General features: G+C 33.0%; 1 protein-coding gene and 1 long non-coding RNA gene across 4 annotated transcripts in view; one reads left to right on the forward strand and one right to left on the reverse strand.

Annotated features, from left to right (window-relative positions):
- Positions 1-12,762, reverse strand: part of LOC143242949 (uncharacterized) — a 37,583-nt gene that overhangs the window by 12,818 nt on the left and 12,003 nt on the right. The gene's annotated exons all lie outside the window — the stretch shown is intronic.
- Positions 1,622-12,762, forward strand: part of LOC143242944 (uncharacterized) — a 32,345-nt gene continuing 21,204 nt past the window's right edge. For 2 of the 3 annotated variants that reach the window (XM_076486557.1, XM_076486558.1), the window contains exons 1-3: positions 1,622-1,779; positions 1,914-2,007; positions 7,471-7,583. In XM_076486557.1, the coding sequence (XP_076342672.1) occupies positions 1,728-1,779; positions 1,914-2,007; positions 7,471-7,583 (259 nt within the window). In that variant the 5' untranslated portion in view covers positions 1,622-1,727. Of the gene's footprint in view, positions 1,780-1,913; positions 2,008-5,236; positions 5,368-7,470; positions 7,584-12,762 lie in introns of those variants that run through there. The other variant, XM_076486559.1, reaches the window with a different exon arrangement.

Raw genomic sequence — 12,762 nt, forward strand, 5'->3', positions numbered from 1 at the left:
TAGAACAGCTGGGCGATTTAAATTAACGACCTTATTACTTCTCACATCTCAATATCTGACAGTCATTTTCTAAGTACCTATTATATTGTTTTACTAACGTACTTTGTTTGGTAAAATGAAAGGATTTTAATAATAAAGAGAAGAATAATTTTGATTGTTTGTAGTTATGCACAAAGTTACAAAAGGGGCTGTCTCTGTTGTGCTGACCATGAGTATCTAAACCTGATTTTTAGCATTACAATCCTTCAGATTTACCGTTCTGCTTCTGCTACTGGTAAAAGAAGACTTACAAGGAGAGGAAGAAGAAAACATTATATATAGAAAATCCTTAACTTATATTAATTAATATGCTTGTACTTTGAGTATGTATCTTTTCTGATTTCTTTAACCAGTGTTACCAGAACATTGAGCCAAGTTAAGAAGTCGATGCTTATATTGGGCCAACGATTAATCAACATCTCAGGAGAAACGTACAAATTGCCTTTGGCCAACATCAGCCCTATATTTATTACTGTCTATGCTGTAAGTTACGCAGTATTCATTTACTCGATAATGAGCCGACTTTGGGTCATCATAGCTTCATCAAAGCCAGTGATGTACCGACAAATCACTCATCAACCAACGTAGTCGCAATCTTGGTCTGATATCTCGGGTAGTTGCGTAATAACGCTGTAGAACTTGTAATTGGGAAATTAAACGTTTTATACAATATATCTTTTGAAATTTTTAAACAGAATAATCCGAGACCTGCTTAACAATAAAAGCCGTTACAACAAGATATTATTCGATAGTTAAAGCATATTTTCAAGTATTGCCTTATAGGGTTATTAGAACATTGCTTGTTTGCTCGGTTTCGGTGAAAAGTTTAATTTATTACTTATATTTATTTCCTCTTTTATTCTCCGCTGTAATAGCGGCAAGTCTTCGGATCTACAACGCTAAAATCAGGGACTCGATTCCCTTCGGTGGGCTCAGCAGATAGCCCGATATGGCTTTGCTATAATAAAAAAACACCCAGACACACACACACTTCCCCTTTACTATAATGCTGCCTTCGTTGAGGAGAATAAATCGTTGTTATTAAGCTGAGTTTTAATTACTTAGTGTATTCTTGTTTATTGTAAATAATTATTAAATTTGCATATTAAGTATGTAACGACTAAAAGTTTATAGGTTTTGATGTAATGTCCTTTGCTTGCTTACAAATGACCTAATATGCTAACTTTCTTTTTCGCTTCCGGTGGCGCAATCAACGGTAAATCTAAAAACTTATAAGCTAAAAATTGGGTTTCGATACTACTGATGGGCACAATACAGATTGTGTATCTTTTCGATTTATTACAAACAATCTTTTATTTTTTCATTTCACCGAAATTACTGGTTTTGATGAAGAAAAGAAAAATCCACAAATAGATTAAAACTTATTATCATTATGTTGACTTTTCAAAGTACCCATTTGCGATAAAATAAAATTCAGTTTGGTGAATCGTTTTAATAACTGTCACCAATAGTGAAATAATTTTGTAAAATTATTTTATTAGTTAATAGCAATACGAACCTAAAACCTATTATTTCATATATGAACAGAGATTGTAGTTGTCCTACTCTGAAATGATAACCTATAATTCCCATGGATCATTGCGCGAGGGAGTAGTTTATGTAATTTCTATGTTGACAGAATACACTTTACTGTAGTAATTAGTATGTTTGTGAATTGAAATAGAGGAATGTATGCGTTGTCTAAAGGGTCAAGTAAACTCTTAGGAAAGACGAGGCGGGGTAAGTTAGACATCTGTGATCTAGCTTTCGAATGAGATTCTAAAGTGTTTGAAACACGTATGTATATTATTTGTTAATTAATCATCAAATTCATTAATATTAACAATAATATCTTGATATGTTGACTTACACAGGGTATACTCAAAAGGTGGATAGTCTTGAAAGTCCGAGAGATATTCATTGTGCAAGCAAACGCTACGGAGACATCAACGGCCCAACTGATATGAGGTGGTGCAAACAGTTTTATTATTTTTAAAATGTAGTTTTACAAATCCATCTGTGGTGTTAGTGTAGTATAAGTTATCATAGTCTAATGACAGTATTATAAGTTACAAGCCTAGGCCTACCTATATTAGTGTATATATATGAAGTACATAAGCTTTGGCTTATCGTGCGATATCGAGGCATAATGAAGCCTCTTCAGTCTTCATTATCGTGATACATGATACATTCTTAGCTTCTGTTTGGGGTTTAAATTTTAGTTTTATCCAAGATTATTTGTAATAAGCAAGTAACATTTGAAACCATGCATAAACAACATTAATTGATTAAGTTTAAAATTTATTTTTGAAACCTGATAAAGAAGTTTAATTTAATTTTTATAAATGGTGGTTAGAAATTAACAGTAGTTTCTTTCACTCTTCCTCAGTGTAACATTTTGTAGTATGAGATGATTGTAGCTTAAATTCAAAATTAGGTTGTGAAACTAAACTACTGGACATACATAGGCTGTATTACATAGAGTGAATTACATGCTAGTTGAATTCCATGTAAGTAGGATAGGTAATAGGATATTTGGAGGTCTAATTGTGTTAATTGAAAGTATTTAAACTTAACTTGCTTAGTGATGAATGAATTTGGGTAATTGGGAATAAACAAATTAATAGAATAGCTAGTGCAACTAGGAGATGAGAAGTAGTAGGCTTAGTAGCACAAGATATATCTCATATTCATAGATGAAGTAATTTCAAGAATAAGCTTGGGTGCTATTATTTGAGTGTTAGGAGTATTTGAAAAAGTGAATGAATTCATGGTTCAAGTTGAAATGGAAGACTATAATTTGTACCAAATGGTCAGTGAGCCAACCAGAGAAATTTTTTTATTTTTTTAATTCTTGATTTTCAGAAATCCAATTTATAAGATTTATTATTAGTGAAGTGAGATAATGAGTTAAAAGGTGATTTGGGACAGATAAGAGAAATTTTTGAAATAGATTGCTTTAATGCTAGATAGCAATATTCTTGAAACAAATAAAATGATAAGAAGGAGGGTAAACCCTAATTGGATAAATTCCTTAAGTTTAAGAAATTTAGATTGATAGATTAGTATGAAAAATTTAAAAACTATAGAAAAGATAAAGATTTGGTGAAAAATAAACTAGGAGATTAAAATGATTTTACAAGAAACAACTAATTGATGATGGTGAAATTAACAATTAAGTGTGTTAAAGGTATTGTCTTAGGGATTAAGATTTTCTCTTTGAGTTTTGTAATTATCAACTTGGATTTGAGTTGTTCATTTTTTAAAGGACCTTAAAGACTGTGTGATTAATCCATCAGTTCAGCACAATTTACTTTTGACAATGTATGAACACACATTTTTGGTATAGGTTTGAATGGTTTATGCATTTATAATTTTAACCCATAACCTTGGAATATTAAGGGCAATAAGTAAAACAAAGGATATTGTGATCACCATGCCTGATAAAGGAAAGAGGAAAGTAATTTTAAATAATATTACAGCAGTAAGGTTCTTGAAATTATAACTTGTACCACTATATTATTGTATAGCAGATAAAGATCCAACTGCATCTACAGTAACAAAACTAAGTAGGTATTTATTTGAAAAAAGTGCCAGTGAGACCTATCATACCTTATTATTGGATAATTATGAACAAGCAAACTTCTTATGCAATGGTTTAAAAGAATTTCTGTTCAATAATTATATGTTGAAAGATAGTTTGGAGTTTGTTGATAATATTAAGAATAAAACTTAAATTATCATAATAATGAAGGTGGTTTTGATGGTTTACCTAAAGAAGTATTTGGTAAACTGTGTGGGATGCAGTTTTGTCCCTATAAAGTTCTGCCTCATTAAAACCATCTTATCAATAAGGCACTTGTACTAAATGAGCATAGATTCAACAGAATACTAAAGCTATCAATTGAACAAAATAACTGTTTATTCACAAAGAAAAAATAGATATAAAAGATTGATAAGATAAAATAAGGTACAATGATATCAGATGAAATATGAATACAAACTTTCTGATATTTGTAAAACAGAGCACAATCATGTTCAATTATTTACTTTAAAAGTCTGGTACTTTAATCTGCTTACACTACCCTGAATATGTTCATTAACATCTCTACCTCCTTCTGACATTGAGCAGTATCTTTCAGTATAAAGAGTTCTTGGAACTTTTTACCTTTCCCACAAAGTTAAACCATTTTCTTTTTTATGCTGTCATTTTTGACCAGATGGATGGAATCCCCATTGAGTCCAGTGATAGTCAGTAGTTTTCTATGCTACTATGAATGCAAGTGGTTAGAAAAAGGTCCATGTGACTTGAAACTTGTTATTTGCAAATGTTGTATCATTGACACCTTCTTGCTATTTCAACAGTCAAGTCACATTTCTAAACTTGTTTCTTACCTTAATTCCTGACATCCCAATATCAAGTTCATATCTCAACTTTATATTCTCATCTCTGGGCTTTGAACTTGATTTACTCCCCCCTTATTTTGTGACACAATGTAATGACTTTAGCCACTGAAGCCATGTATAAAAGAGCTAATCAGCAAGTGATACTAAATTTTGGGGAGACAAATTATATTTGATTCCATTATTATGAGGCAGTACTGTACTAACATATGTGTTTATTTGTTACCTTGAAAAGATCACTTTACAAAAATATTCTCATGGATTTAACTCATTAGTATGTAAAAGATAAGTGGATGATGCATTTACTGTATTTAAGAATGAAGAAACAAGTGGATAAGTTTCTTCATTATTTAAATAAATAGCATGAAAATATTAAATTCACTGTGGAAAAATGAAAAAACTTGCTTAGTCATTTCTGGACACTGTGGTCATTAAAAAAAAAGTAAAAAGTTTGGAAGTGGAACATACTATAAATCTACTTTTTTAGTTTATATTTCAACTCCAGTGAAAGAAGCTCAAAGAAAATCTTATAATAATTTTGGTACACAGAGTCAGTTAACATACAAGTACTAAAGAGTGATTTTCCAATGAAAATGACCACCAGCATAATCAACTAGTACATTGAAAAGCTTCCATCCTCAAACAAGAGGTGTAAAATGAACTAAAAATACTTAACACTACCATTAATGAGTAAGCATGACTCAGAAATCAACAAACAACTGAAATCTTGCATAATTTATTCACAAGTAGGACTTTGAGTCATCGTAAAACCCACTGTCAGAATAAGTTCTTTTATGTTTAAAGATAGAATGGGTGAACCAAGTTGCTCGAATATTATCTTTATGTATAAATACTCTAGAGTATGTATGTAGGATCTATTATAAGAAGACTAGCAGGTAGAATTGTGGGATACAATTTACCAAGGTATGTGAAAGTGTCAAACATTCTTAAGCATGTGATACTGTAGTGATAGCCCAGTAATTATCAAGAAATTTAAAATTATCAGAACTGTAAAAGCTGACTATTTTTAAAGAACCAGAGATACCTTTGTCGTGAAAAGCTTGAATATGGAATTAAATAGTCTAGTGCTGGTGAGCTTGTTTTGAAAGTGTAATTAAAAACATTAATATGAACCCAAACATTTTTATTTAAATTTATCCTTTCAGATTATATTTCTGATCCTTTTTTGTTGTTGTTGTGATGTTGAACATTGTTGATGCACAAGTGCTCCCCGAATGACAAACTTCTGACAGATATTACTCATTGCCACCCAATGAGCAGTTCCATAAAATGAAACTTTTTATCAAATTTCTCATTTTAGATGACACTTCTTCTGAGAATATGAATTTAAATAAGCAAAGTGTTTAATATTCAGAAAACTATTCTTTATTAACCACTGCATTATCAGTTATGCTTTCACTGTTCTTTAATAGCAGTTTTTTGATAATAAAACATATAATTAGACTTAGAACCAGTCAGTGAGATGGCAGCTTTGTGACTAATTGAGAAGCTTATCCAATGAAATTGCCTTGGTGCTTTGAATAATACTTCATTAAAATATATAACATATGATTTCACCTATAATGCATTCTTGGAGTATGGACCCTATGAATCATGTTGTAACAGGGCTCTAATGTATATTTCGATGTAAAGGTTATTTATATATATTGATAATAAAGTAAGTTATTTAAATTTGAACCTAACACTGCAAAAGATCACTACATATGCACTTTGAACTAGCCATAGAAAAAGAGTCTAAAGGAGTTGTAATGGTTGCATTGTAAGTTATAAACCATTTAATTTTATTTCTTTATAGGAATAGATTGTAGAGAGTCAAATGAAAGAAGCTTTACAAAATGATTTAGTGAAATATATCATAAATGAAATCCAACATGGATTCATGGAAGAAAAATCATGCTTTAATTGTCTGTTAACTTTTATTAAGGATGTTACATTTTATCTGGATGACGGAAAAGATGTGAACTTTAAATGATTTGTTTCTCCAAAATACTTGGAAGCATTATGTTATTTCATTTTAATTAATACTTAATTTTGTTTGTAGAATCATCAAAACATGACGATAATTTCAACTCATCAACTTGTCATTTAAGTCTAGAATCTAGATAGACTAGCCACCATGTTTGATTGTGGTGGTCTGGCTAAAGGAAAGGAGCACTTAAATCATGCTATGAGCATGACTAGAGTTTGTCCTGTTTGAAAGTATGTCATGATTACAAAGAAATATGCCATTACATGTACACAAGATCTGTTTATACAGAACAGTCACATCCATGGCACAGTGGTTATATCTTTAGACTCGCACTGCTAGAAACCAGGTTTTGATACCTGTGGTGGTCAGAGTACCGACAGCCAAGTGTGTAGCTTTGTGCTTAATTCCAAATAATACACAGAACTAAAAACATCAATGAAGCTTCGAATAACTGTCCCTTATATTACTAAAATATTGATTACATTTTCTGAAAACTTAACATATTTCACTATTTTTCTAACACTCCTTAGTAGGTCTGTTAAAATGTATCAGTAAAAGTTCTTACTTATTCAACTCTATATAAACTCAAATGTTTAACAAGTCATAGTACTAAACATACTTTCAACAGTTTTTAATTTTATTATTAGTGTTGTTATATGGATGCGATGTCTTATCAATTTGTCACAAAGGTAATAATTGTTGGTTTAAAATGTTTAATTCAGTATCTTGTTATCAATCTTTGTGGTGTTTGTCACTTGGTACATTACTTTCTGTTTGAGTAACATCATTAGAAGATTAATAGTGATGAGATGTTTTCTTAATTTGAAAATAATTTTTTGTTATGCCTGACAGTTTCTAATTATGTATCTTAAATTATTTTATAATGATATAAGTGTTGTATTGGTTCCTGTAAGATCTGATAAGGTATGTATGTAAGGTCAAAGTTCTTACTTTGATATTTGTAACATTTTAATATTTAAACCCCGTAGATACAGTATTTTAATCATATTGTATTATTTTATAATTCATGTTTGCAGCTCTCCTAAGCCAGATTTCCAACAAGTGAATGGCAGGAGATCTCACATTCAAAAGAGCAATCAAGAAAACATAACGCCACAGCATGAAGAAATAACTCGATACATTCATGATAGTAAGTATTCATACATTTTCTTGTATAGTTTTACTTTACCTGAGGAACTGATCTATTCCAAGATCTGTATTAATTTGAGATATACATAGAACAGATCTTGTGCATTTATGATGTATGAAGAAGGAAATTGTTGTTAGTTTAATGATTCATCACATAGACCATTTATCAGTAATGAAATGTTAAATTTGCATTAAATGTAGTGAACATAGTTTAGTAGACCCACAAAGTTTTCACTAGCTACAAATGTGCTTACTGATGAAATTACAAGTTATTTTAGTTGCAAGTATCTGCTTTATTTCTTTTTGGTACAAAACATTTTTGCAGCATTTTCATTTTTTTTTTTAAATAATAAAAAAAAACATTAATTATATTGGGAAATTTAAAAACTTGTCGTTACTTGTTACATTGTATATTTGGAATTACTGACCTGGATGATATGGCTGAACATTTATTATTAAAAGATGCATTCTAATAATGATGATTGTACATCTTATTATGTATATTAATGTATTTTTTTTCTGCATATCAGTTTTTTTCTGAATGACTGGTTTTATCTTTTGCGAGGACATTAGGCTTTCTGAAATGTTTTTTTTTAATGGATCTTCCTTACTTATGTCCCCCTAGTCTGCCTCATGTATTTACTAATAAATGATTTGGTACAAGTCTGTTTATCTTTTGCAGTTTTGTACTAGTTCATCAGCCTTTTAAAAATATTTTCAGACTCCTTAACTCCAATTGTGTCACAGAATTTTGATTACCAGAATCACATGCATTTTTCAAAATTAATAACATGCAAAAGTCAAACAGTTCCCATTATGAAGCTCTACTAATGTTGTCAAACAGTTTTGTCTCATTGTGCAGCTCCCTTAATGTTTCCTGTACCATTTGTTTGATGAATATTAATTTGTAATCATAGATATGATTGATATGAAGTTTTTGTGTGTAGCATGAACAAATTAGAAATTCTGTAACTGTACCATAATGAACTGAAGAAGAATATAAAGTGATGAATGGTGTAATTTTGCATTATAACATTTTTAGAAGTACATTAATTTATGAAATAGTTGTCAAAGTAATACCTCAGAGTTGCAAACAATATTTTTATTTAACAGTTGTGACAACATTCAAGAACAGTGGGTTTGTTGGTCCATCAGGGTTGTCCCATCAACTAAACTAAACTTTAAAAAAACAAATCCCACAAAGCTAGCCTTTATATTAATATTATGAAATTTCTCCCTTAAAACTTTCTTAAATTTACAGTATCCACCACATTTGAAGGCAACCCATCCCAAAGGCCAAACACTCTGTTAAAAAAAAAAAAAAACTATTATCTGAAGATGACTAATACCTGCCAAAATTTATATTTTGTCTTACCATTTTCACCATTAAGAAAGCAGTGTCCGAAATGTTCTTATTAACGGGGTAAGCATTGGGTGAATTGTTCCTAGCCACTGGGGTAAGCAGTGTCCGAAATGTCCCTAGCAATGGGTGTAAGCAGTTGGGGAAATATTCTGAGCAATGGGGTAAGCAGTACGGAAAATTGCCGAAGCAAAGAGGGTAAACAGTGGAGGAAATGTTTCTATAAACGGGGAGTAAGCAGTTGGGGAAATGTCCCTAGCAATGGGGGAAAGCAGTGTCCGAAATGTCCCTAGCATCAGTGTCAGTCAGTGGGGAAATGTACTTAGCAACGGAGGTAAACACAGAGGGAAATGTCCCTTGCAACGGGGGTAAGCAGTGGGGGAAATGTCCCTATCAACAAGGAAAAGCATTAGGTGAAATAACACAAGCAACGTGGGGTAAGCAGTGGGGGAAATGACCCTAGCAACATGGGTAAGCATTGGGTGAAATGACACAAACAACGTGAGGTAAGCAGTGGCGTAAATGTCCCTAGGAACAGGGGTAAGCATTGGGTGAAATGCCCCTAACAATGAGGGTAAACAGTAGAGGAAATGTCCCTAGCAACGGTGATAAACAAATGGGAAATGTTCTTATAAATGGGGTGTATTCAGTGGGGAAAATGTCCCTAACCACCGGGGTAAGCAGTTGGGGAAATGTCCCAAGGAATGGGGGTAAGTTGTGTCGGAAATGTCCCTAGCAACGGGGGTAAGCAGTGGGGTAAATTTCCGTATCATCGGGTGTAAACAGTGTGGGAAATGCCCCTAGCAACGAGGGTAAGCTGGGTGAATTGTCCCTAGCAAAGGGTGTAAGCAGTTGGGGAAATCTTCTGAACAATATGGGTAAGCAGTACGGAAAATTTCCGAAGCAAAGACGGTAAACAGTGGAGGAAATGTTTCTACAAACGGGGAGTAAGCAGTGGGGGAAATGTCCCTAGCAATAGGGGGAAAGCAGTGTCCGAAATGTCCCTAGCATCAGTGTCACTCAGTGGGGAAATGTACTTAGCAACGGAGGTAAACACAGAGGGAAATGTCCCTTGCAACGGGGCAAGCAGTGGGGAAATGTCCCTATCAACAAGGAAAAGCATTAGGTGAAATGACACAAGCAACGTGGGGTAAGCAGTGGGGGAAATGACCCTAGCAACATGGGTAAGCTTTGGGTGAAATGACACAAACAACGTGAGGTAAGCAGAGGGCGAAATGTCACTAGCAAAGGGGGAAAGCAGAGGGAAAAATATCCCAAGCAACGGGGGTAAACAGTAGGGGAAATGTCCCTAGAAACGGTGGCAAGTAGTGTCCGAAAAGTCACTAGCAACGGTGATAAGCAATGGGGAAATCATCTTATCAACGGGTGTAAAGAGAGTTGGAAATGTCTTTAAAAACGGGGAGTAGGTAGTGTCGGAAATGTCCCTAGGAACTGGGGTAAACAGTTGGGGAAATGAACCGAGCAACGGGGATAAGTAATGTCGGAAATGTCCCTAGCAAATAGAGTAAGCAGTGGGGTAAATGTCTTTACCAACGGGTGTAAACAGTGTGGGAAATGTCCCTAGCAATGGGGGTAAGCAGTGTCTAAAATTTCCCTAGCAATGGGGTAAACAGTGGAAGAAATGCCCCTAGCAACGGAAAGTAAGCAGTGGTAAATATCCCTAACATGGGAGGTAAGCAGTGGGTTTAATGTACTTGTCAACTGAGGTAACCAGTGAAAGAAATGCCCTTAGCAACGGGATTTATACAGTGAGGCAAATGTCCCTAGCAACAGGGGTAAGCAGTGTCTGAAATGTCCCTAGCAACAGGGGTAAGCAGTGGGGGAAATGTCCTTCGCAACGGGGGTAAGCAGTATGGAAAATTTTCCTAGCAACGGGATGTACTCACTATGAAATGTCCCTAGCAACAAAGGCAAACAATGGGGGAAATGTCCCTAGCAATGCGTGGTAAACAGTAAGGGAAATGTCCCTAGCATCGGGGGTAAGCACTGGGTGAATTGTCCCTAGCAACGGGGGTAAGCACTGTCCAAAATGGTCCTAGCTACGTGGGTAAGCAGTGGGGAAAATTTCCCAAGTAACAGATGTAAACAGTGAGGGAAATGTCTCTAGAAACGGGGGAAGCAGTGTCTAAAATTTCCTTAGCAACAGGGGTACACAGTGAAGGAAATGTTCCTTTTAACGGGGGGTAAGTAGTGGGGGAAATGTCCCCAGCAACGGGAGTAAGTAGTGTCCGAAATATCCCTAACAACAGAGGTAAGCAGTAGGTTTAATGATTTTGACAACTGAGGTAAGCAGTGGGGGAAATGTCCTAAGCAATGGGATGTATTCAGTGGGGGAAATGACCCTAGCAACGAAAGTAAGAAGTGTCGGAAATGTCCCTAGCAACGGGGTAAGCAGTGTCCAAAATGTCCTTAGTTACGGGAATAAGTAGTGGGGAAAATTTTTAGAATCAGGATCAACAAACTACTCATGAACAGTTGTATTTTTATTGTAGTGGAGAAACTTTTGTGGACAGTGTAACTTCTAAACGTATATAATTACTGTGCAAAATTACTCAAACACTTATATGATTTACATATTTCTGAAAAATTACTTTGATTCAATGACTTTAGGATATTTCAACACATAAACAAAAAACATGAATTTTATCTCATAAGTACAACTCAAAGCTGATAGTTAAAACCATTTATAACTTCTATTATAAAGAAGCTTACACATAGAACAGCCTTAAATATAAAATTTTCAAAACTACTTACAGATCAACCTATACAAAGTATATACTTCATGATATTCCTACAAGTACCTATATTCTTAGTTATGCCAACTAACAAGACATGCTTTAACAGATATGAGGTGTTCTTTCATTATAAAAAGCCCAGACACCTAGTTATCATAAAAAAACTATCATATTTATATGCAAGAAAGTATTAATTATTGTGCAAATTTGTGGTAAGCACTGTTAAATATATGAATAAACAAACATTCTGAATTTAAATGGTTTTCTATTAAATGAAACTAATTATGGCTAAATTAACTTGCACGTTCATGATCATTAACTTCAAAATGTAATATAGAATTTTAGTTATAAACATTATACCATAAATTTAAGATTTTATTTCTATCTATCTTAGAAAAATAATATATTAATAATATTTATCTACTTTGTATTCAATGTTTTATTACTCTCACATTACACGTGGAGATGAAAATCTGAGAATGTTTATTTAATTTGAAGCATTGGAACCTATTATCTTGTGAATATGTGCAAATTGTATGCATGTATGATTAACTGACTACACAACAGACATTCAACTATTATTAAACTCTGGACAATTAAAACTGATTCATTAATAATTATGGTATTAATACAGAGAATTCTCAGGTTATGTTTAATATATTACTATGATAAAAAAAATCTACAGAGAGAAACTTTTTGGTAATAAAATCTACAACTGTTTCCAACTTCTGATCAAAACAAAATACCTATATAGTTCAAATAAAAATTAAACAAGAAATGAATATTATGTACATCTAACATATCACCTTACTTATTATGATTAGAAGGTATTGATTCATCTGTCATGGTACCCTCAATGCAAGCAAAGTTTTTGCTATAATCCCAAACACAAGATTCAGCTAGTTTAGGAGGTTTAGTTTTGTTCTAAACACATATCTTAAGATAACAATGCAAAATAATCCTCATAAACAAATATATATCAAACAATTTAACCAATACTAAAAATAAACTAACATTAAAGAAAGAAAAAATAAAACATTACTTTATTCAGAGTCTACAACTAT

This window comes from Tachypleus tridentatus, unplaced genomic scaffold (genome assembly GCF_004210375.1).
Source record: "Tachypleus tridentatus isolate NWPU-2018 unplaced genomic scaffold, ASM421037v1 Hic_cluster_2, whole genome shotgun sequence".
Lineage (NCBI taxonomy): Eukaryota > Metazoa > Arthropoda > Merostomata > Xiphosura > Limulidae > Tachypleus > Tachypleus tridentatus.